Source organism: Coffea arabica, chromosome 10e (genome assembly GCF_036785885.1).
Source record: "Coffea arabica cultivar ET-39 chromosome 10e, Coffea Arabica ET-39 HiFi, whole genome shotgun sequence".
In the NCBI taxonomy this organism is placed as follows: domain Eukaryota; kingdom Viridiplantae; phylum Streptophyta; class Magnoliopsida; order Gentianales; family Rubiaceae; genus Coffea; species Coffea arabica.
The window spans coordinates 5,053,762-5,078,990 of record NC_092328.1 but is presented as its reverse complement, the minus strand read 5'-3'; the positions used below and the strand labels follow the sequence as shown (position 1 = coordinate 5,078,990).

Genomic DNA, 25,229 nt, shown 5'->3' with positions numbered 1-25,229 from the left:
GAAATAAACTTAATAAGCTCATAGAGAATTGGCGTGGTATACGCATGGGTTCACAGAATAAGTTGACGCGGGCCTGTAATTGTATGAGCAAACAGAATAGAGTTGATTCTCAGTATCAGGCCTGTGGATTTTGTGTGTGTGTAAAACCTGGCTCTTGAAATTTTTTAAAACTTTCAATCCAGGCTGCCTACTGTCTGAATCACTGGGCTGGACCTGCTGTTGCTGACTCTGCACTCAGATTTCTGTGTTTCCAAGTCTTCAAAAAAATTACTGGAAATAAAATAATGAAGGAGAGATGGATTTTTGCATTGACAGAGAACTACTTTCATGGTTATGTAAAGCAGATCATGTTTTATCTACATAAAAGTTCTGTAATTATTAGTGAACTGACCAATAAATGGTGCTCCTATTTAACCTGAAACAAGAAGATTGCGAAATGACTGAGATGCTTTCACGAAATCATGTAGTAGCAGACAATCTCATCATATGGAATTCCACCACATAGCCCCACTCACGACTGTAATCTCCCTAGAATCCACTCTTTTTCTTTTTGTATGTTAACTTGCCAAAAGAATAATGCTACTGGAGAAATAGGGCAGATGCAAAACCAAATGAACTATTCTAAGCAATGCCAGAATCAAATTTCAAGAGTGAAAATCACTCGAACAACTGTCCACAACCATACCCTAGAAAACTTGAAAAAAAAAAATACTTAAAAATTCAAAAACTCTGTCTCATAGATATTGATGAACATATTTAGTCATCTCACTTTTGGAATAAAATAAAACGAGCCATGTACAACTGGATGAAAAAAGTTCATTGCACAATCTCCCTTAATTTCTTCCATTTTTGAGCTCCTTGTCCTTCTGATCCCCCCATGCAATTAAGTTACCTAATCTTGGGGACACTTTAACTGATGATAATAATTTGTTTTGATTGAAGACGGTAGTATTGCACGTGGTGGGAAACCTTATCATGTGACAAAAGCACTGCCTGGCTGTGGAAATTATAATGGAGCTTTGACCAAGTAACTGCTCCAGCTAACCACCAGCCCACCACCTAGCTTGGTGAAGTGGGAGGTCAAAATACCACATTTAAGTGATTTGTTTCAAAAAATTCAGACGGGTGTATTGTGCACTCGTTTGATTTGGTAGTGGTTCAGTCCCCTTCCGAGTTATTTCTGGACCTCCTTAGATCCGTCCCTCCCCTTAGTGTAGAATAGATTAGGTTATACAACTGTTGTTATTTCCGAAAAAAAAGTAACTGCTCCAGCTTACAGAAAGACAGCCATGTGCATGCATGGAGTCCACGCGATGTAAGAATTGCCAGGGAAGGGAAATTGCTTGTCTTACAAGTAGACCTTGAGCAAGTTCCAGATTTGAAAAACTTCTTGCATTGACGTATTCCCCGTACCTGTATATATACTATCCAAGTAATCACAATTCATCCACTGATATGTAAAGTGAGAAAATGAATGATTCATTGCCAGTCATGTATATTCTTGAATAGTTTTTTAGAACTCGAATAAATTATAAATGTTGAATTCTTTTGCTTCCAACCCAATTTGAGAATGCGTTAAGAAATGATCAAAGAAACAAGTGGTGGTGACCAATTTGAGGGTTTCTTCCTTTGTAGGGTTTTATCCCTCTGGATTCTTCACCCGTTGATTTGTGCCTCTGCCCATTTTGATCAAAACAATCTTAGGTGACAAATCGATCACATTCCCATCCAAAATAAACCATTTTCAGTAGAGCAATAATTAGGTATGTCCACTATACTTTTTGGAGCTTGGATTTTGAGAAAACTGAACTGAGCTCGTAAATAGAATCCTTTAAACTATAATCTCAATCTGTTTTCGAATGGATTAGGAGTAGGTATCTCGAATTCTTTAATTTAGCTTAAGAAGTGTCCACCGCCTGGAAAAGTAATCCAGATTACCGTAACAGCATGATTTACTTGGAAGGCATAACAAAGGGACAATAAATCTTGCAAGAAGTATACGATTGACCACACATTAATCAATCTACTTCAACTACTACAAAGCTGCAGGAATAATCTTAAAGCCATATATATAGAGAGAGAGAGAGAGAGAGAGAGAGAGAGAGACGGAAGGAGGAGAAAATGGAACTTAAAACTCCGGCAACGGGTAAAACAACGGAGAGAAAGGAGAGGGAAACTTAAACTGATGAAGTGTATAATATTTGGTTCTCTACTTCTTGCATAAATTCATCCATCAGAGTAATGCAGTACAATCCGGGTAAGCATTTTGACTAGTCACTAGTTATTATGTATTCTTGACTAAAGTTTTGAATGCTGAGTTCAGTCTATAATCTAAGGTGTTAGTTTTCATCCCACATGTCTGTAATTAATTCTTGTGCGGTTGATTATCTTGTGTATGCATCAATCCCACCAAAAAAAAAAGAAAAGAAAAGTTTTGAATTCAAAAATTGAATTTTCAATGCAAATGGTCCTGGAAATTCATTACCAACTTCACTGATGCATTTAGATTAGAATAACTGTTTTTTTTTTCCAGTTAATTTTTCCTTTCTTTCTTCTGTAAACTTCACTTCTTTTGTTGGTTAGAGAGGAAGGAACGAGGGGACCCCTAATAATAATGGAACCCCATCATTGCAGAATTATAATTTTGGTGGATTTCTGATACAGCTGCAAAATTTAAAGAACTAGGTACTACATTAATTAATTAGCATGCCATTCTTTAGTTTATTTTGCTAAACTTGCCAGCTGAGCATCTATATTAATGATGGCAACTTGTCTCACAAATGTATGGTTCTCTGCAGCAGACTGAGATCTTTTTTTTGTTTGGGTTTGGTAAGTCTTTTTTATTTGTAATTATAATCTTTGATTAAAATTAGGTATATTTGGTTATGTTAATTGTGTGACGGAATGTAGGTTTTCAGTAATTTGGACTCAAAGAGACAAAAAAAAAAAAAAAAAAATTCAAAGTCAACTGATGTATACATATGGTTTGTGTTGATGTTGTAAACACCAAGTAATTAAAATTCACTTCTCTAATTGTCCGTGTTAAAAGCAAAAATTTGTAGTACCTATTTACCACCTAACCTTTTTGTACTTTTGGAGAAAAACTGAAAATTCAATCTTACAGATGTTAAATGGCGAACAAAACTTGTGAAGACAGAAAATATTAGGAAATACAAAAGGAAGACTATCTATAAATGCAAAATACAACATTTCATTTTTACACAATACGAAATGCACTAGTGTGTAACACATGAAGTAATATATATGATTCTAAATTCGAACTGAAAAATAATCTTAAAAAAAAAGAGTTGGGACACGAAAAACTTGTTAAGTTGTTACCATTTGATCTTTTTCCTGTCTTCATCTGCAAAAAGATACAAATCAATATCAATGATAAGAAGATCTGTTAAATGTATAATCTACAAGAATAATTAAAATGAGTTGAATGAAAGGTTCTTTTTTAAAAATATCTTTGGATTGCTAGATGTGCTTTTTCATTCAACTTTCGTTAGAAAAATTTTTAGACATATTTAAATATTTAATTAAGCCCGTTTTTCACAAGTATCAAAACATAATTAAGAGTGTCGAAGTAAAGGAATTCAAATTTAAATTTTTAAAAAATTTTTAAGAGTGATTTATAAGGTGACAATAATACTAGACAATAAGTGTCCTGGATCAATAGGTCAAAAATAAGGCGGAATTCTTTTTGAGAATCTTCCAAACCATAGTTATTAAACCCCGTTGGCTGGGCCCGACGGTCGAATCGATCGAACCGGTCAAACTGGTGACCCGGTCATTGGATCGGGCCGAATTTCAAATCAGATCGTTTGATCAAGGAGACCGTTGACTAGTCAACGGCCCGGTGGTCTGACCGGATTAACTCGGAAACCCGGCCGGTTTTGTCATTGAATCCGATTTTGTGGAAAAATTTTATTGCCTTTGTTGGAGTTCAAACCTTGAACCTTTGCCCAACACTATAATATACTTACCACCAGACTACTTCGAAATATGCTAATAAACTACCTCTATTATAATATATAAATGTTTTTTCAATTCTACCTTTTTTTTCTCTAAAACAAATATATTGGAATCTTTTAATAAAAATTTATTATCCTTCAAACTCTATAAGTTATAAAATAGATTTCAAAAATGGCAAATTATATAATTCATTTTAAAGATAAATATTATTTTAATAATTTTTACACTTAAAATTCATAAATAAGTTAGATAATTACACTAAATATTGATAAAATTTTACACTTCAAGTTTGGTGTATTACTAAATAACTTTATATTTGATTGATTCTTATATGAATTAATTATTTTGTAGCAAATTAAATTAAATGAGCTTTTGCTATGACATTGTTTATTACAATTTATATCATATACCTTATATAAAAAATTATGAAATATAATATTTAAATATATTTGTTGACCCACCGGTTCAACCACTCACCCATTGATTGAACCAATAACCCGTTGACCTATCTCCTTTGCCGCGTTGGGTTTAATAACTATGTTCCAAACATGTCCCCATCAAACCCCATCGACAACGCAGCACATTCCTGTTCCCTACAATTCCAAACAGTCAACACCAAAAGGCTGTTTCAGTAAATATACAGCGAATCTCCAACTTGGAAAGAACAAATAATTAAAAGGTAGAATGGAAACAAATAGCCAGGAATTTGAACAGGAAATTACGTGAATATTATTTGAAATAATTACTGTAGTATTTTTGGTGATGTGATGTATGTGAGATAAAAAAATGATTGAAAAGATAAAAAATATGTTACAAATAAATAATTTTTGACAAAATAATGACTATCCAAACATTAGAGCCAAAGTACATGTGGTTTTCAACTTGGTATCCGTAGTGCCAATTTTCAATAATTTTTTCAGGCCACATAAACCACAAACAAATTTAGCAAATGCAGGGTATTAATTCATTCCCATGCCACATTTTGACTAAAAATGACAAATTTAAGTTTTATAGGCTATCAAAAGATTTTGATGTGTGATGTTGATTTTGTCATTTAATCAAGATACGTGGATATACTAATATTTATATTGTGATAATATCAATTTTGAAATAGTAATAAATCTCGAATCTCACACAATGAATGTTTAGATTTCTTAAATGAATATTGTTTGCAATCATTCCCTGAATTTATATCTCTATAGTTTTTTAAATATTTTAAATGATTTAAAATTGCTACAATTTAAAAGTGTTTATTTCACCCTTCAATAAATTTTATTTGAGTATATGATACCTAAAAATGCCCCCAAAATCACTCAAAATTTAAGGATAATTTATGTGCTGGGAGGTGAAGAATGCTTACCAGTGTCCAAATTATCCCAAAAAACCAAAACAAAAGATGATCATTAATTGCTTTCAAAGTTGAAAGAAAACTATAAAATGAGAGGTACTCCGCCACCCCAATTTTGGGAACTATAATATTAATTAATTAGTGAAAATTACAAGCTTTGGCGGGATATCTCTTTCTTTAATTGATGTCTCAACCCCTTCCCCCCAATTCTCTCTCTCTCACTCAGACATACACACACTCACACACCAAAGACTCTGACACACCCACAAACACACACTACTGTCACATACGCACAAAACTGGCATTCCATAAGCTACTGAACAAAGCCCATTATTTACATTTGAATGCTGGTAAATCCTAAGCGTAATCCTTCCTGTTTTTCTAAGCAATCCTCAACTCTTCTTTCTCCAGTCTTCTCTGCAAAGACTCCTCCATTTTTATTTTACTTGTCTTCACTTTTCAGCTCCCCTTCTCCACTTGCAGCCAGACCCAGATCCAAATTTAGGTACCCCATCAAGCTACTGCTCATCTTTTGCAAAGAAAAATGTTGCTGAATAAATGATGGGTTTTTGTTTTTTTTGCTTGAAAATTTTGATGGGTTCTGTATACCTTCGGACAACCAGGTAGAAGAATCTGAGTTACTGTCTGGAAGTAGGTGACGTGTGTTTTTTTTTAATTGCATTAATAGACAAAATTTACTAATTTGAAGTTTTGGCGTTTTGTGAAAGCAAATTGACAAAAGAGTGACCCGAGAAAAGGGGGAAAGAAACGGAGAAAAGAAAGAAAAAACAGCACTACTACTAAGAAGGAGATTACTATTTTCACCTTTTTATTTTCAAAAAAATCTTTTTTTTTTTTAATGTGGACTCTTGTTTGGAAGCTGAAAGGCAGCATTTTTTTTTTTTTTTTGCTGATTCTGCTCTATTATTTGACAGCTTCTTATGAATTTTAATTCTGATTCTTGCTTTTGGGCCATTGGAAAAGGTCCTCATCCTTTTTATTTTCTGTCTCCCCCTTAAACTTCTTTCACTGGAGGAATTTTTGAAAATTTTTGGGCGGATAAAATTTGGTTTTTCAGTTGCATTGTTTTGAACTCAGTGTTCTTTTGGTAAAATTGAAGGTCCTGATTGGATCAGAGCGGCTTGGGTAGTTTTTTGACCGTCTGCCGCGATTCTGATCGGAGGTACTTTCTGGTTCGGAGCTAAGTTGTTTTTTCTTGAATTTGTTTATAGGTGCAATGCTATTGGAAGTTTATGAGATCTTTGCATGTTATCTTACTTGATGTGGCTTTATGTCGATATTTGATTTACTGTTTAGCTGAATGAGAATTTGCTGCTGTTATTAACTACTCCAGTTTGACTTGTTTGTTGATACTTTAAGATCATCAGTCAGATGAACCATCCCTAATAAACTTTTTAATTTCTTGGTAATCAGTCCATTAGGAGAGAATGTGATTGCCATTAACTTTCATTTCTTGTAGCTTTCATTTCTTGTAGTTTTCTTGTAGGTTGAGGAGGTCCTGGGCTCCAATCCCCCTTCACCTTGCCCACTTCTTAAATCCCACCCCTCCCCTGCTAAAAAATTTTAAGAAAGATAGTGGTGAAGTAAAACTTTTGATTCTGTAGTTCATTTCTTAAACTTTTGAATTTATTGACTTCATTTTCTTGTGATTTTAGTGAATTGCGATGGTTATGGTGTCATTGTGTGTTGACCATAAGGATCAAATCATGTCTCGATGTGTTATCACTGAACTCCTACTGTTTCAGTTTGTTTGATTTGAGGTTGAACTATGTGTACCTGTTGTTTATCTTTTGTGTGATGCAGGGGTTCCATTACAAAAATATCAACCTCCTCTGCTCACCAGTTTTTTTATATAATTAGTATCACATCTTGTGTAGGCATTTGCATTCTGGAATCAAAACACTACAAAACGCAAAGTCTGGATCATGGCAATGTGCAAGTGATGGCAGATTAGTGGGGCAAAATAATGTCGAGGGTCACTAAGTGGAAGCTTGAGAAGAACAAAGTGAAAGTGGTTTTTCGGCTTCAATTTCATGCAACTCATGTATGGTGCTGTCTTTCAAAAATTAAAGTTGAAGTACCTCTTTGCTGCTTATTATCTGCTGCTGTTTTAGAAATTCAATTCAGTGCTTTTAAATTGGCTGTGATTTTTCCAAATATTTTTTCTTTTTATTCAACACATTGCATGTTTAGGACTTTAGATGACAGATTGTGCATTGAACTCATCTTTGTGTATTAGACTGATTTTGTAGACACAATTAATTTCTGTAATCCACATCACATTATTGACAAAGTTGGTATGTGCTCATTCCCACTAGCATATCAAATTTCTCTTTTTCATGTGTAGTTGAAGGACTAGGACATTCAAAAGAAGTATCCCACAAACAACTATAATAAGAACATTGGATTTTAAGCATGTCTTGATTGGTAATTTCTTCTATAGGGTTTAGGCAAAAAGACAAAGAATGCAACAAGAAGTTCTACATTAAATAAATCTAGGATATGGGCAAAACTGGCAATTTGCATTAAATAACTTGTGCTTCACAGCATGGGGTACTTTTAAGATTGCAGTTTTACTTTAAAAAGGTGACAAATGCCTGAATTACCATTTTTTGTCCTGTGCATATGATGTGGTTTGTGAAACTGTTATTTGGGATGTATGTAAACTTAAACATGCACATACAAAAAGCATAATTTTGTTGTATTGACATTTCAATATTGCAATGGAAGTATGACTTCAACTCTTCTCTTATTGCACAGCTTTGCAAGTGATGCAAGTTGCCCCATCTGGTGTATTTTACTGCTTAGAATCTTAGATACAATATGCTAAAACTTGGCTTTTAACAAAAAAAAGATTTTATTTTGACTACTATTCTACTTTAAAGTGTGTTGCTTAATATTAATTAGCCACTGAGTTTATATTTCAAGTCATAATTCAATACAAGTGTGGTTTGCATTATGAAAGTAGCAGCAGACTAAGAAACATTTGTTGCAATATGCTACATTAATTTTCTTGCCAAGATTTTCCTTGTATCATTGCCTCAGTGAAACTATTATCTTCAGTTCTTGGGATAGCCTGAAAATCCTTGAAAGTTCTCAAAATTTCTTATACCTTGGTTCGAGTTGTACTGGACTAGTTTGAGGGACATTTCAATTTGCTTGCTTGCCTGATGCGTCATCTTTACCCATAAAATAATGCTGATTATGATGACTACAAAAAGTAAATGCTTTTGCAGTTCCTTTTTTGAACATGAACTCCTCTAAAGCCCTTTGACAGAGGTCTTGAGTTACCGAACCAATCTACATGAATATAACAACTTAAAAAATATGATACCTGAATTTTTTTATTTATCATATTCAGATTCCACAGAGCGGATGGGATAAGTTATTTATATCGTTCATCCCAGCAGACTCAGGAAAGGCAACAGCAAAGACTACAAAAGCAAATGTCAGAAATGGAACATGCAAGTGGGCTGATCCTATATACGAAACTACAAGGCTTCTACAAGATGCAAAAAGCAAACAATATGATGAGAAGCTTTACAAGCTTGTTGTGGCCATGGTAGTCTCTTTAAATTCTATGCTTGATATAATGTTGTTGTAATGTTGTTGATGTTTTAATGTACTATCTATGTCAATCTTTCCGGGTGCAGGGTTCTTCACGTGCTAGCATCCTTGGTGAGGCTATTATCAATCTTGCTGATTATGCTGATGCATTGAAGCCTTCTGTTGTTGCATTGCCTCTTCATGGATGCAATCATGGAACAATATTACATGTAAGGAATGTGACATGTCCTATTCAAACACAGGCATGGGAAATATTCAAAAGACCAATGGAAACCAAATCTTGAAGATGTGATATGAAACCATTTTGATTTTTTGAATATAAAAATAAGTGTGATGCTTTAAATACATTAAGATATAGGATATTCGAATTTTCAAGAAATACACCTATTTTTTCAGTGACAAGAAACTCAGGATGCCCATCATATATGGAGGAAGTTGCGATGATCATGAATGAAGAAACGAGCAATTAAACAAAAGATGGAATAAAGTAATAAGAACAGGCGATAGAGAACTCAAAAAATCTGTTCGGATATATATGTTCCTTGATTGTCAAACATTTGATTGTTAGGATTAAATTGGTATTATCCCAGATTGTATCCTTATTTTATTAACAAAAGAAATTTAACAATTCTTTAAAAACCTTATGTCTGTCTAGAGCTATCAGTACAACATTGTTTATTGTACATTTATTATACAAATTTGCAATTATTCACCATGTCCACATCCCAATTTGGAGATATATCGTGTTCATTTCTTTGTTTTATATCCGTGTCTACGCTTAGCTTTTCATTGAATGTTAATGTCAGATGGTCAAACAGGCAAGTCTGATGTTGGATGGATTGCTACATTTGCCATTTTAGCTAACTGATGCTCTTCCCCTTCTCTTCTAACCTGTATCTATGGTAGTTATGAAATTACTATTTCTCATATTTGAGGAACTCAGAATTCTAGTTCAAAGAAAGGCAGCAATTGAATGCACTCTGTGCTGATCTGCATGTTAGGCTCCTAATTATTTTAGGGACAAAGTTCTGTGCTTCTCCATACAAAATTTTGTTTATGAATCCATTTAAAGCAGATCAACATATGTCACCAAGTGATTTTTGGAAAATCATGATGCTCAGCAGAAAATTTTTGGTTGAAGATTAAAATGCGTGATAGGATTCAGGATCCTTCTATGGAAATTAGAAAGATGCCGAAGTCTCACTTGCTGGTGATAGCAAGTAATGCTTAATTACTTCATCACTAAAGATTAGATATTAATTTCATTTGCAAAAATGTTGACAAGATAAACGTCAAACCAGAATGCATCTGGTTGTGGCCATTTAAATTGTATTCCGGCAGTTGGTAATGTTTTACCAATCTGTACTATTGTTTTCTACAGAATGATCAGCAAATTTTTAATTTAATTTCCAGATACTTACTTTTACTACATGTTGAATGCCAGGTTACTGTACAGCTGCTTACTTCTAAAACTGGATTCAGGTAAAGCTAATTTGTCTTGTAATATATTTGTGTAACTTTTGGAAAGTAAACAGAAAAATTACTTGTCCACAGAGAGTTTGAGCAGCAGAGGGAACTAAGAGAGAGGGGCTTGCAAACGGGTGATAAGCACGATGAGAGTAGTCCTGGAAAAGGAGCACATTTGCAAGTGACTGCTAATGAACAGATGGATAAGGTAATTGAGTTTTATAATTCCCCATGACTGGTGTCCCAAAAATTACTGATCTTTCTTTTCTCAATTTCATTGTTGACAAATTGTTATGTAGTTGTTTGGTTTACACTATAACTAAATGCAAACCATGATGAGAGTGCCTGAGAGTTGCGCTGACCACTTTGTCATATCCTTCACATTATGGGCTATCCTTCACATTATGGGCTTCAAGTATCATAATTGACATGGCATAGTTTACCTTTTTTTACCAGCCATTTAGCTGGTGCATATCTGAGCTATTTTATTCTTATACTATGGACACCTAGATGCTTACTTCTTCATGCTCATCATCATAGAACTCGTGGTTTGATTTGAAGTTCATTCACTGCTTTTGTATTAATTGATATCTAAGATTATGGTATAAATTGTTAAATTCCAAATCAGCCTCTTAAATTCTTAAAAATTGAAGTTTTTATGCTACTTGCATGGAAAAACTCTTCAAATTATCTGCTAGTTTACCCTCCTTGTTCATTTCATTGCATTGATGTAGGATGGTGCAAGGTTTAGACCCAGATCAGATGCTAGAGAGCTTTCTTCAGTGGAAGAAGAAATGGGAAATGAAGAGTATGGAGACTCAACTGTTGGTTTTGATGGCTCATCTAATACGTCAGAAAGCGTATATGCTGAGAGGCATGACCCTGGCAGTGCACATGAAATTGATAGTCTTAAGAGTACAATTTCAGGTGATATGAATGGTGTTACACATTGTCAAAGCCCACATACACATAAACTGGATACTTCTGATAGTCGCATCACGATAGCTCCTGGAAGCAGTGATTCGGTTCAGGGATGGGGTTCAGACTTCTCGGTAGATAATGACTTGGCAACTGCTTATGAGGAGAATAACAGACTCAGAGGCAGTTTGGAATTTGCTGAATCATCTTTTTTTGAGTTTAAGCTGGAAGTAAGAGCTTTGCAAAGCCAAGCTGATGAAATTGGTATTGAAACACAAAAGTTCTCCCACATACTTGCCACTGAGATATCGTCCTGTGAAGAATTGGCAAGAGAGGTCTCTCTTCTGAAGTTGGAGTGTTGCAACTATAAAAATGACGTTGAAAGGCTTAGAAGTTTTAAATTGAGCCCACAAATTGTAACTGGTGGACATGGCCATATTGAGCACTATCACCTGCTTCAGGACATACAATTGCGCTGGACCAAGGGGATCTTAGTTGTGGAGGACATGATAAGAGAACTTCAAAGCAAGATATATCTTGGTTTCCATGAAAGAGACTCAAGATTCCTTCATTCAGAGTTGGAGGCGCTGCTTGATACCTTGCAAGATCTCAAACATGGAACAGGGGAAGCAATATCATTGCTTAATGCAGTATTAGGAAAGAGGAATGATACGAAGGAGATCATAGAAACATCTTTATGCAGGAGTGAACAATTTGCATCTGGAGTTGGGTTTGAAGTAGAAGCTTCTGAACCTGAAATAATGCTCCGCAATTTCAACATTCCCCCACTTGTGTCTCAAGAAACTGAATCCATTGGTGCTATTGATGCTATGAGAAAACATATTGTGGACCTTGTTAGAGAGTTAGATGGGGCAAAAGTTGAAAAGGAAGGTCTTGCAAGAAAGATGGGAGAAATGGAGTGCTACTATGAAGCTCTTATCCAAGAGCTTGAGGAAAATCAGAAGCAAATGATAGGAGAGTTGCAAACTCTCAGGAGTGAGCATTCTACTTGCTTATATGATATTTCAACAACTAAAGCTGACTTGGAATTGATGCGCCAAGATATGAATGAGCAGATATTACGGTTTGCAGAGGAGAGACGTGAGTGGGATGCTCTTAATAAGGAGCTTGAGAGAAGAGCTACTACCTCAGATGCAGCACTTAGAAGAGCCCGCTTGAACTACTCTATTGCAGTAGATAAACTACAGAAGGATCTTGAGCTGCTTTCTTCTCAGGTACTCTCCATGTTTGAGACTAACGAGAATATCATGAAGCAAGCTTTTTCAGAAACTTCTCAACCTTCTTTCCCAGGATACCTGGATGTAGTGCAAAATTTTGAAGAATCTGATGCTTTAAAAGTCTGGCGCAGTCAGAATCAAAATATGGGTGTGAGGAAACAACTGGGTGGAGATGTCCTTCTAGAGGATTTAAAAAGATCACTCTGCTTTCAGGAAGAGCTCTATCAAAAGGTCGAAGAAGAACTCATGGAAATGCATTCTGAAAATTTGCACTTGGATATATTCTCAAGAACTCTACGGGAAACACTGTCCGAGGCAAATTCTGGCATGAAAATACTGAAAACAGGTATAAATGAATTAATGGAGAAGTTAAGGGTCTCAAATGAGTCCAAGAATCTGTTGATTGTAAGGTTGCAGGCTGCAATGGATGATGTTCACAGCCTGAATGAGTACAAGACTAGTTGCGCTGCCAGATTTAATGATTTGGCTGTGCAGAATCAGATTATAGAAGCCAAGTTAGGAAGCATGATTGAGGAGAACTCACTGCTTTTAAAGAAGGTTGCAGATCGGGAAGCAATTGAGATGGAATGCAAAAGTATTCAGCACCAATATGAGGCTTGTTTGGCTGAGAAAACAGAGCTGTCTATTCTATTGAAGCAGGAAGCTTCAGTATCTAATAAGCTTCAGAATGAAGTGTCTCTTCTCAATGAAGAGTTGGGAACTCTCAAAATTGAATTTTCTGAATTGAAATCTCTCAAGGAAAATCTCCAGGAAACTGTCAGTTTTTTTCAAGGGAAAGTGGCTACTTTGTTGGCTTTTTATAACAAACATTTTACTGGGCTTTCTCTATTAAGTGATACTCATTCTCTTGATTCAAACACAAAGAGTTGCAGAGATATCATCTTGCAATTGGAAGAGATGCAGCACAATGCTTGTAGCAAGATTCATCAACTAATGGAAGAGAATAGCAATCTACAAAATGAGAGAGCAAGTGCTATTGTGTCTTTGAGAGCTATCAGATCAGAGTTTCTGGCCATGAAGCAGAAGTTCAAGGATAATATACAACATGCGGCGTTTAAGTTGGATGCATCTAGTGCTGCTGTTGAAAACCTTCAATCTAAACTTGAAACTGTTTCTAATAAGCTCCTTCGCAGCTCTCAAATCGAAGAAAAATATGTAGAGCAACACAAAGAGCTTTTGGCTGATCTTGCCACTTGGGAAGTTGATATTCAAAATCTAATATCCAAAGATGGGTGTTTGGTTAAAGAGATACTAAACTTGGATACTTTAGCTGGAGAATTTGAAAGGAGCGAGTCGACTGTTGCTGAGCTAGTACAAGAGAATCAGAACTTGTTTGTCTCATTACAGGATAAAACTGTGGAATCTGCCAAGCTTGCATCTGAAGTTAACTATCTTAAAGAAAACTTGCAAAGTCTGCAAAACGAGTTGGATACAGAGAGAGGGTTGAAAGACAAGTTAAAGATTACAGTTGGAGATCTTGCTGCTCAACTGAATAAGGAACAAGACAAGTTGCAAGAGTTTTCCCAGCAACAAGCTGAACTGGCAAACTTACGGCAGCTTGTTGCCGATGTAGAGTTGCACAAATCCAGACTTTGCCATCTTTTGTCCGAGGGAGATGAAAAGCTTAAAGCTCAGTCTTCTCATCTGATTGGTCTTGAAAGGCAGTTGTTAGATATGCATGAGTATGTAATTGCTGCAGATGTTAAGGCTGTGTTTCTTATCCGCCTGTACAAGACCAGAATTGCTGAGCTAATACAAGAGAAGCAGAACTTGATTTTTTCATTACAGGATAAAACTGTGGAATCTTCCAAGCTGGCATCTGAGTTTAACTGTCTTCAAGAAAACTTTCAAAGTCTGCAGAACGAGTTGGATATGGAAAGAGGGTTGAAAGACAAGTTAGGGATTGCAGTTGGTGATCTTGCTGCACAACTGAACAAGGAACAAGACAAGTTGCAAGAGTTTTCACAGCAAAAAGCTGAACTGGTGAACTTGTGGCAGCTTGTTGCAGACTTAGAGTTGGACAAATCCAGACTTTACCATCTTTTGTCCAAGGGAGATGAAAAACTTAAAGCTCAGACTTCTTGTTTGATTGGTCTTGAAAGTCAGTTGTCAGATATGCATGAGTATTTAATTGGTGCAGATGTTAAGGCTGTGTTTCTATTCAGCATGTACAAGATCAGAATTCAGGAGCTTGAGCAGCAACTCAGATCTTCAGATCTGTGTTTTAGGGAGCTTCAGAAAAAGCATTTTGATCTGGATGCAATGTTGAATTGCTCTCTTGCAAATGAATCTCGTTGCTCCAAAGAAAATTCAAATCTAGTGAAAGCTATTGAATCAGTAAGATCTGATTTTGAAGCCTCTGCAGTGCAGAATAGAGTTCTGTCAGATGCAAACAGAGATATCATGGTTCAACTTGAAGAATACAAGACAAAGCTGGCAAGTCTAGAGGTTAAAATGTCTGAGGATAAAGATCAGCATCTGAATGAGGTGGAACAATTGAAAGTGAAACTGGAAATTGCTGAAGAAGAAATGGTTAGTATGACATTAACCAAGGAAGAACTGGAAATCAGAATTATATTCTTGAAACACAAACTAGATGAGCAGCTCTCTTGTGCTACCTTGCTGGAACAATGTAAAGATGAGAAACGTGAGCTTGCAAATGAGCTGTCTCAACAGATTCTGAAGACTGAGGAATTCAGGAACTTATCCATCCATCTGAAGGAGATTAATGATAATGCTGATGCTGATGGTTTGGAGGTTAGAATGTCTGAGCATGAAGATCTGCATGTGTTTGATGTAGACCAATTAAAGAGCAAGCTGGCAGATGCAGAAGAAGAAACAGTTTCTTTGGCGTTGGCCAAGGAACAGTTGGAAATCATGATGATAGTCCTCAAGCACAAACTAGATGAACAGCTTGCTTGCATAAGTTTGCTGGAAGAGTATGAAGATAAGCTGATGACCTTACGTTCCACAAATACTGACCTTTCTAACAAGCTTTCTCACCAAATTTTGAAAACTGAAGAATTCAAAAACTTATCCATCCGTTTGAAGGAGCTCAAAAATAAGGCTGAAGCTGAATTGCTTCTTTCTCATGAAAAACGAGAACCTCAAGGACCACCTGTTGCTATACAAGAATCACTGCGCATTGCCTTCATCAAGGAGCAGTATGAGACCAAGAACCAAGAGCTAAAGCAGCAGCTTGCTATCTCCAAAAGGCATGGAGAAGAGATGCTTCTGAAATTACAAGATGCTGTGGATGAGATTGAAAGCAGGAAAAGGTCAGAAGCTTTGCACTCCAAAAGAAATGAAGAACTGGCACTCAAACTTTTGGCACTTGACGCTGAATTGCAGTCCGTACTTTCTGACAACCGTGAAAAACTCAAGGCCTGTGACCGAATGAAGGCAGAGTTGGAATGTGCACTACTAAGTCTTGAATGTTGCAAAGAAGAAAAGGAAAAACTTCTGATGTCTATGCATGAATGTGAGAAGGAGAAGTCAAGTGTTGCTGCTGAACTTTCGTTGACAAAAGGAAAACCGGAGAATGTCGCATTTTCTGTAGTTACTTGTAAGGAAGAAACTGAAGGAGTAGATAAAGTGCAGCTTTTGCTTGATGAGTCAACTGGAAATTGTTTTCCTAATGCTGTTGACCCTGATAATTTGATTGATGGGGAACAGGTAGAAGATGCAAACACAATTGTAGTTTGTGAAACTGAAGATTCGAATTTGGCTCTAAATGCACAAATCCTCAAGGTAATTTCTGACTGATCGATTTAGTTACAGTGCTTGTAATATTAGAATTGCTTTCATGTAGAAGGGCATAATACTTGCCCAATTAATACCTGCATGAGCACCTTGATATCATTGTCCTGCATAATTTTTTGTTGGCAAATGTCATACAAAATTGCTGGCTGAAATATCCTCAAACTATTTTTGCACCGACTTCCTTTGTAGAAAAAGATAGACATTTGTCTGCCAATGGTCTCGTCGTTTCATCCAACTTTGTTACATGCTGCCTAAGGAAAAGTAAGCTTGAGAAAGCTGTTTATGACTATGAAGTTATGTCTTTGTTTTGGAATGCTAGAAAAACCAGAATATATTTTCTGAAGTTTGAAGGACTGCTTATGTCAGCCTTTTTGTGCTGAAGATATGCTGAAAGCAGAAATCTAATGCAGATGAGTTCCAAAATAACTTTTATGTATAAAACATGGCAGCAACTGATTTTCAGCAGCTGAGCACATGTTTTTCATGATACATGCAATGTGAATGAAGACTAATGATGTCACAAAAATCTTTAGAAGTCCAGACAAGGATTACGCAGCTCATTTTCCCCTTTCTGTGGTTTTGCTACATTACTGTCCATTTCTTCCTTTGGACATATTGAATGGTGTTTTTGTATATTGTTGAGATTCAGTTCCGAGATTTCAGATTCATCCTGAACCATTTGTGGGTTGGTGTGATCATCATATATTCTTCATGCTCACAGCTCCACCGCCCCCTCCTTCGTGCCTCTGTTTTGCTTCCCACTGCTATATTCTGATATGTCATGACCTAATTATTGTTCATTGATTAAACCTTGGTACTATTATGAGAATATTTTCCAAGTTTATGATCTTTTGCTGCAAATTTTAACTCTTCTTGGCATTATTTATGGACTTATTAAATGCCTTTCAGAATTACATAATTTTGAACTGGGCGTTTTTAGACTGATGACAACTACTTGTAATCCTGATCAAAAACCGATTCTGCTGCTAGCATATCTCTTATGAGTACTCCAATGAATTGCGCGTTTGGTATGATCTCTGATTATGTATGGTCATGGTTATTCAGTTGGTTATAAGTGAAATTAATCGATCTCAGGCTCACACTGATAGTTACTAACTTGATACCTTTTCTTGTAGATGCCATTTATGTGCAGCGTACAGCAAAGAATTTAGATAGTGATATTTGTACATTGAAACTTTTCTCTGTCAGTTAGAGTTGTGCATGGTCTTTTATTCCGGTGATGGATCTTTAGGTCACAAAATTTTAAGTATGCCTCCATTATTGTTGTTATAGAGTGAATCCATTTTTAACTTATTGTAGTACAATTATTTTGCCCCACTTAATCATTGTAGTTCTAGAACCAGAACATATACTGATCCAAAGTAGCTATTTTCATCCTCAAGTTCATGCATTATATTTTCTGGTCTTTGAGCAAGTTTGTATGGGTCATCCAGGATGATGCTGTATATAAAGTCATGCATGAAACTCCTAGACATGCACTTCTTGAAAGAGAGTTGCAGCAAAGCCATGTAAAGCAAAACAGCTATTATCTTTGTAGTGATAGCTTGCAGTCCAGCATTAACCACCTACATGAACAGGCAAGACTTTTAGTTTCAATTCATGAATCTCGTACTCATTCTGGAAGAGTACAAGTCAGGATTTTTATCATAGTAACTGGCATGACTTCTTTTTGTTGCTTGCAGCTCGAAAGGATGAAAAATGAGAATTCCCTCTTTACCAATGATCTCCATATTGACTCAGATTGCCAAAATTTACGGAGTGAGCTTATGTGTTTGGACAAGGTTATTATCTTCTCTACTTTTTCTTGAATATTGTTCTGAAGGTGAATTGACTGCTTTCACAAAACAGTTAAATATTCTTTTGATTAGTAATTTGTTGCTCTGTTATCTTTCTTTTGCAAAGGCCAATGAAGAACTCAGAAGCATATTCCCCTTGTACAATGAAATTTCAAATACTGGTAATGCATTGGAAAGGGTGCTTGCATTGGAGATGGAGCTTGCCGAAGCATTGAGGGCAAAGCATCAATCCAAGAGTCATTTCCAAAGGTAGGTTTCTGAAAGACTTGCTTGATCTAACTAGCACGTTTGTTCTTCTTAATTATGGAAAAAGGAACAAGAAAATAGTTTTCCTCTGAAAATGCATTCATATGGCAATGTGCGTTGTGGTGGCTGCTTTTAGGCTCTCTTTTTAGCTATGTGATTAAGCTAAGCTGCAGAGTGCATATCAGCTAAGGTTGGTATATAAATGCACATTCTAGTTATTATCTAAACTGTCTATAACTTGAACTGCAAGCCTTTTCTGTCTCTTGGGGCCCATATTTGTCATAATGCAGTAGTTACTAGTATGCATCTTTTCTCAAATCCAAGCTTGTCATTCTCATTCAGATGTAAAGCAACACCATTTTGTGAGGCAAAGTTCTATTTTATAATTCGAATGTAGTCACTACCTACTAAAAACATAGGTCAGTTTTAACTTCTTTGTCTAGATGGCATAGGGGTAATGTTTCATCCACTTGTACTCAGGCGTGTGGTGGTCACTGAAAATTAATCAACATTAGAGGATAGGTGAATATTTCCTCTGGGCACTTCTCTAACATGTGCCTTAGACTAAACCAATCCTCAATACGTTTTTCAGGGAGAATACACACAAATGCATAGACATTTTGCTTCTGTAGTCGATGAATTATCAGAATCATAAAGGAGCATGCACGTCATGACATTGTAAATCAATGTGCATATAAATATATTGCTACCGAGAAGATTTACATATGTATACATCAGTTAAGGCATTGGCTAAGCACTCTCCCTCTGTGTGAGTGTCTGCGTCTTGGTAGCATATTTTCATGTGAACTTAACTACCTAACAAAGCCTAGGGGCTCACATACCATGAGTTACATTTAAAGGTCCTCATGCCTTTTCGTAGTAACCTACCTTTATTGTTGTTGTGATGTAGAAAGGTCCATTATATTGTTCTAATTGCTTTGCTTTGCCTATATATTATAGTTCCTTCCTAAAGCAACACAGTGATGAAGAAGCTGTTCTAAAGAGCTTCAGAGACATCAATGAGTTGATTCAAGAAATGTTGGAAGTAAAAGGAAGATATGCAGCTGTGGAGTCTGAATTGAAAGAAATGCATGAACGTTACTCCCAACTGAGCCTTCAGTTTGCTGAGGTTGAGGGTGATAGGCAGAAACTCAAGATGACACTCAAGAACATGCGGGCATCCAGAAGACTGATGCACCCAAATCGATCTTCATCAGCCCTTAACGCTGATCTTTCTTCCTAAGAACAGGTGTATATCATTGCTTCAAGTGCCTTGAAGATGTATGTTTGTGAAAACCAGAAAGCTTTCCTTGTGAGTTTCCCTGGAGAATAAGTTCAGACAGTAGGTGGCAACGAGAAGCCAAATAGCATTGTTGTTTTGTGTACATAAACACTTGTAATCAAATTTTGTCCGGCTTAAATTACAGGTGTAGATTTCTGTAATGCTAGGTATTTCTCTTCGCTCCACCTTTTTCTGTACTTTGTAACTTACAAACAAATCGTAATTTCTTATGTATAGTAAATTACTACATTTCTCTTTTACAGTACCCTTAATGAAATTAAAGTCTTTGCACACCAAAATTGTCTTCTCCAATTGTATGCCCCCTCCCCTTTCCTTTCTTTTTCTTCCCCCTCCAATTTTATTCTCCCTTGCTCTTTTTCGTCAAAATCAACCGGTCAAAAAGGTACAAAGAGGAAAAGCTAAAAACTATTTGTTCTCTTTCGTCTTTATGAATCTTGAACAATTTTCACAGACTAATAATGAGAGCAGCAAATCCCAATTCCCAACCCACTAAAGTAGAAGCTTCATCAGCATGAGCAAGTCTTGCTAAACACTACATTTTTGAAGGAGGGGAAAAACAAATCACAGCTGAGGGTTTTTTGGGTGAATAAATGGAACGTCTTGCACCCAGCATCATCTCCTATTTATCATCCCTTCTATTTTACCATCCTGCCGTCCAATCCAACCATCTCCATCTCCGTCAATCACAGCTAAGGCTGATAAACCAGTCTTTTGTATTTTTCTGTTGATTTATGCTCCATTTTCCCAAACAAAAGAGTTCAAGGAAAACAAATTGTAGACCGAGCGAGGTTAAAGTGCTGAAATGCTTCAAGATCTGTTTAACAATTTTAAAAAATCTTTTGAAACAAAAAAATTCCAAACCAAATCAAAGCAAGCAAACTAAGTAAGTCATTCAATAATTTTTTTCCCTCCTATAATCTGTTTCCTTTTCAATTTTTTCTTACTTTTTTTTTTGGGCTCCAAAACACTATTATATATCCTGATTCACGAGTATCCACTCCAATAGAGCGATAACTTTCTTGTCTAATGTGCTGCTTGTGTAAATGCAAGGAACGCCAACATTGGCAGTAACAAGGTCGACATGAGAATCCATAACCATAATTGCAGTCCTCCATACAACTCTTAAGCTGGTCTTGGAATCTTGCAGGAACACCCCAAATATCTCAAATATGACTTGGCACCTGTAGAAGTGGAAACTTATGGAGCTACTAAAATGTAACTGAAAAGATCCTTATCCGGTCCGATGGATTACAGAATTGTGCATCCACACCCGCCTTTCTTTGGGTTATCATCCTGCAGTTTATCTGCGGAGGTATATCTCATGTCAGTTATTTGGCTAAGATCCATTAAGCATCGTTTCTTTTTTGCTCTCTAGGTAAAGGATGCTCAAAGAAATACCTTGCAATGCAAATGAATGCGACTGCATTATAGCTACTTCCATGTTAACTGAAAACAATAAATATACGAAAATTCTTGCTTAAGAAATGGAATCAAGCAAGATCAGCAGATTCCCCACTTCCTCAAGGAAAGAGAAATTGTTTGTCCATCGTGCCAGTAGCTCTGAGCAAAATTTTATTTTCCAGAAAGGTACCCTAAGAGTTAAGTTTTGTGATTACATTGTTCAAAGTCGTTCAGAAATGCAGCAAATTTTTTGCATTTAATGATTCTACTTTGGAGCAAATGACGGTCCACATGGAAAAGTAATCTTGCAACTGGTATAAGAATGGCCAACAAACTGCAACTACTTTTAAGTATTACAATGTGATATGTCCCAATAAAACAAAGAAAGTTTAAGAATGCAGCTATAAACTTCAAACTGAGAGAACATAAAGCTTAGAAGAGATGAGAAAAGAGACAAAAGGAGAAAACGGATCTCCAAAAAAAAAAAAAAAGGCCAGCATGTTAGTTGAGAAGAAGGGGAAGGGCAAAACATGATGGTCTAGTGCATTCTGGGCTAAATGATCGGACCAGACAGGCGCAGGTAACTTGACTGCCTTACCCGTCATTGAAACACAAGCCGAAGATGTATCGGTTCTCAACCTTTGCATCCATTTCCATCAAGGTAATAGTCTACGGTTTCAGTTTAGCATATTGTATGGTTTATGCTCTGCTAAATTATATGGCTTTCAGTAGTCTCCAACAAGAAAATAGAGAAAGGAAGAAAAATCTATATGCCTATAAACTTGATAGAGGCCAGCAGATATCAACATAATCGATTGAATTACCAGTGTTTTTCTCAGCTAAAGGAGGACGGACAACAACATGCATGGTGATGACACTGCCAGGGACTTCAGCAACTGGAAGTCTAGATTCTGCAAGTGTTTTGTTGTTTTCCAGTATCCTTCCAGCATTAATAAGCTTCAAATCATTTGTGGTCTTTGGTCCATTTTCTTTGTCTGCAATACGAAACATCTATGAGGATGAAAATTGCAGCTGAAAATTTAGTAGTTATCAAATCTTAAGACTTAAGCCTAAAAATATCATCATATAACTCAAATGAACATTGCTTAGACTTCCTGCTGCAGAAACAGAAGCCTTACACTAAAGGCACAAAATCATTACATGAATTATGATATTACTCTCCTTCTGCACGAAATCTCACTAAATTCAACTAAAAATTGTTAAATTCAGTCCAACCTTCAATATAATCTAACAATACAGTCAATTTAACAGTCATTGGATGGATAATCATTCACATAACAGTACAAAGCAGAGAACAAAAATGTCAACACCCTGAAACAATTTTTGCAAGAAGCATAGAGCCAAATTTAAATGCCCTTCTCTTACTTCTAACGTAAATACCGAATGGACAACAGGAGTGTCCTTCCACACACCCTTGGTGGAGAATGAACTTTATCTTCAGCTTTTTACACATGAAAGAGAACACGGGTAAAATGAAAACCAAAAGGTATTAATTGATGGACATAATCCTACATATACCTTTCAACCAAGACTTTTTCTTAAACTTTAACTGGAAGCTGCCATATGAGCTTTGATTCTTGATGAATCTTGAATAAGAGAGAAGCAGGAAACAAAAGAGTGTACAATAACACCTCATATAATATAATGCAGATTACATATACGGCAGGGATAACATCTTCAAAAGCAATAATTATATGGCTGAAGAGAAGACAAGGTTATGAATGTTGGCTAAAATGCCAGATTTCACATTTAGCTGACATGTTCCATCGTCCATAACAGTGTGAAATAGACAAATTTCTGTGAAACCATATGATCACTTTTAGCACATATCACGATAACATGATAAGCTATCCCACAAAAAAAAAAAGTTTGTAAAGTTTCCTTATGAATCTAGCACAGCAATATCTTGCTATGGAAGACCTTGTTCTTCAGATTTTAGTTGAAATAAGAGAGAGAATTTTAAGCGGCAGGTTAGCAGGACCACTGAAGATGAAGTCTACAACTTCAAATATCTGCTTTCAGGTTTTATTAAGTGAAGGAATTTCAGGTACTTAAATATCACTTCTTGTCTAACATGGATTTGGGAAGTACAGTACTGAAGATGATAGAGTAATTTCAGTGGCTGAAGGAAAGGTGAGATAGCCTGAGTTTCCATTTATTTGTGGCTCTCTTCAACTTAAGACGCTTGGCTAAACCTGCCACCCCTCCACTGCCACTCATTTTTGTTGTATGTCTATATTTCCTTTTGTGTGCGTCTGCCTGTGCCTGAGGCCAAGTGATTTGCAGCTAGGAGGATAAATCAGTAAAGTTTTAAGTCAGACGAGAAAGCCGAAAATGCAGATAATGTATGAAAAGATTTGGAGAATTTAGCTTAACTAGGTTATGAAACGAACATGGATGTCATACCATGGATAGTTACAGGCAGAAATCTCAATAGGAACAAGATTAAACAAGCCAAAGAACAAAAAATAGGGAGAATCACATAATGAAATCCTTCATCAGAGAAACGTCTTACAAACATGTCAAAATGGAAAACCATGACAGCGACGTACACAAAAACAACACCAGATTTTGAAGATAGCAAAATCAACTACGATATATATCTACAAAAGGATATATGTACAAAAGGATAAACAAAATTCCATAGCTTAGATAGAACCCAATACAAAACATCAAAGTATAAATAAACAAAAGATTTGGAACATGAAATACAGCAAAATTAGCACTTAATTTTGTGTAGATTTCAGTAAATTATAACCTTTGGGCCATAAAGCAATTATCTTTTCCTTTAGAGATGACACAGTTGTAGAAGGACTGAACTTGCTTGGTCCAATGTCACTACCATCAGCAAGCCTGAATTTGATCTCAACCAAATCTTCCACAGCCATGGAACAACCTCAACACATTAAACCAACCTCAAGTTCCTCGAGTCCACAAACTCAAATCACCTCCAACTCCACAAAAGGATGAAAAAGCAACAATCTTTCTTGCTTTTACCAAAAAACCAAATCAAGACTGAAGCGTTCACCCCTTAACAAAACTCAGATTTCAGATTTCATAAAAGGCCAAAATGGACCAGCTCGTTTATTATTGTTTTCAATCAGAAATAGCACTCCCAAAGAGGCCTGAGGAATTTGACCAAATTTTGCCAGAACCCAAGTCAAGATTCACAGCACTCTAGCCAAAAATCACTAACAAAGAATCAATTCACGAAAATCCAACAAATCTATAAGAACAGAACAAAAGGGATTCAAAACTTGCTGATGCTTAAATCAGAGACCAATAAGATTGAACCTAAAAACTAAATCTGACAAGAAAACGGAGAAGGTGTCCGGAGTCTAGAAGAGGGGTAGAAAAAAATTATGTACGCGTTAAGAGAAAGAATGAGAAACTTCTCAGTTCTTCCTGTGTTGAACTGGCTTTGATATGGAAAGAAAAATATATAGAAAGAAATCAGAGCTAAAGAAATCCAAATGGAAAGTTTCCAAGGGGAAGGAGCAGTAAGGCAAAGAAAGGTTTTTATTTATGTTTAAAGTAAAGAATGAATCTAACTGGAAAAAAAAAAAATGCTTTGAACTAGTAAGCAACCATAATTTGTCTTGGAAAAAGTGACGTTTTTTTTTAATTTCATTTTATTTTTTTTACTTTGCTTGGTACCATACCAATTTGTTGTCTTTTCCTCCGTTAGCTGTTACCCTTCTTCACTCTTCATCTTTCTTTTTGAATTTGTTTTCTTACCAACAGCAAAAGTAAAGGTTGGAATTTCTTATCCTCTTCTTCTTTTTCAAGCAAATTGATCACTTTTTTTTTTTTTTAGTGTAAATTCTTTCTTCAATGGTCAATATTGTTGACAACGCATCCAAGATATCAATCTCAAGATGCAATTATATATAAGTTCCCCTCAGGGATTCAGCTATTCACATAAGCAGGCACGGGTCACTGGCTAGATGTTTATAAAATGTTGGAAACTTGGAAGCATGAAGCATTCGGTGGCCATTTTTTTAGTGCTAATAATTTATTCTGTCCGTCCTTGGATTATCAAGAATGACATGGGTAGCCCAGAAGTTTTTATATGGTCTGGATTTCGTCTTACGAGTTGCCATATACCAACTACTACTTCT

The 25,229-nt window shown here is 36.0% G+C and overlaps 2 protein-coding genes across 6 annotated transcripts; one reads left to right on the top strand and one right to left on the bottom strand.

Moving 5' to 3' along the window:
- The first annotated feature begins 5,541 nt into the window (after positions 1–5,541).
- On the top strand, positions 5,542–19,923 carry LOC113712872 (uncharacterized). 4 transcript variants are annotated; one of them, XM_072067668.1, is made up of 12 exons: positions 5,542–5,831; positions 6,447–6,509; positions 7,225–7,391; positions 8,709–8,909; positions 9,001–9,123; positions 10,359–10,396; positions 10,469–10,589; positions 11,116–16,308; positions 17,775–17,918; positions 18,024–18,122; positions 18,244–18,386; positions 19,344–19,923. In XM_072067668.1, exons 3-12 carry the CDS (start codon positions 7,314–7,316, stop codon positions 19,624–19,626), a joined length of 6,423 nt encoding a protein of 2,140 aa, XP_071923769.1. In that variant the 5' UTR covers positions 5,542–5,831; positions 6,447–6,509; positions 7,225–7,313; the 3' UTR covers positions 19,627–19,923. The 4 variants fall into 4 exon arrangements, with proteins under 4 accessions (XP_071923769.1, XP_071923768.1, XP_071923767.1 ...); XM_072067667.1 differs by having other exon boundaries at positions 5,542–5,949; XM_072067666.1 differs by having other exon boundaries at positions 5,542–5,977.
- A 558-nt stretch (positions 19,924–20,481) lies between these two features.
- LOC113713668 (membrane-anchored ubiquitin-fold protein 6) lies at positions 20,482–24,659 on the bottom strand. Of its 2 annotated transcripts, none has more exons than XM_027237449.2 (3): positions 23,867–24,656; positions 21,912–22,082; positions 20,482–20,990 (listed from the first exon to the last, which is right to left on the bottom strand). In XM_027237449.2, exons 1-3 carry the CDS (start codon positions 23,994–23,996, stop codon positions 20,935–20,937), a joined length of 357 nt encoding a protein of 118 aa, XP_027093250.1. In that variant the 5' UTR covers positions 23,997–24,656; the 3' UTR covers positions 20,482–20,934. The 2 variants fall into 2 exon arrangements, with proteins under 2 accessions (XP_027093250.1, XP_071923772.1); XM_072067671.1 differs by lacking the exon at positions 20,482–20,990 and adding an exon at positions 21,411–21,793 and having other exon boundaries at positions 23,867–24,659.
- Between the last annotated feature and the right edge of the window lie 570 nt (positions 24,660–25,229).

What these genes read in the sequence shown, in the direction of transcription:
- LOC113713668 (XM_027237449.2), bottom strand. Translation starts at nt 23,996, where the DNA reads ATGGCTGTGGAAGATTTGGTTGAGATCAAATTCAGGCTTGCTGATGGT. An exon ending in AATTGCTTTATGGCCCAAAG is followed by an intron (nt 22,083 to 23,866) that starts GTTATAATTTAC and finishes TTCGTATTGCAG; the next exon opens with ACAAAGAAAATGGACCAAAG. An exon ending in TTTAGCTGAGAAAAACACTG is followed by an intron (nt 20,991 to 21,911) that starts GTAATTCAATCG and finishes ATACCTCCGCAG; the next exon opens with ATAAACTGCAGGATGATAAC.
- LOC113712872 (XM_072067668.1), top strand. Translation starts at nt 7,314, where the DNA reads ATGTCGAGGGTCACTAAGTGGAAGCTTGAGAAGAACAAAGTGAAAGTG. An exon ending in ACTTCTAAAACTGGATTCAG is followed by an intron (nt 10,397 to 10,468) that starts GTAAAGCTAATT and finishes ACTTGTCCACAG; the next exon opens with AGAGTTTGAGCAGCAGAGGG. An exon ending in TTAACCACCTACATGAACAG is followed by an intron (nt 17,919 to 18,023) that starts GCAAGACTTTTA and finishes TGTTGCTTGCAG; the next exon opens with CTCGAAAGGATGAAAAATGA.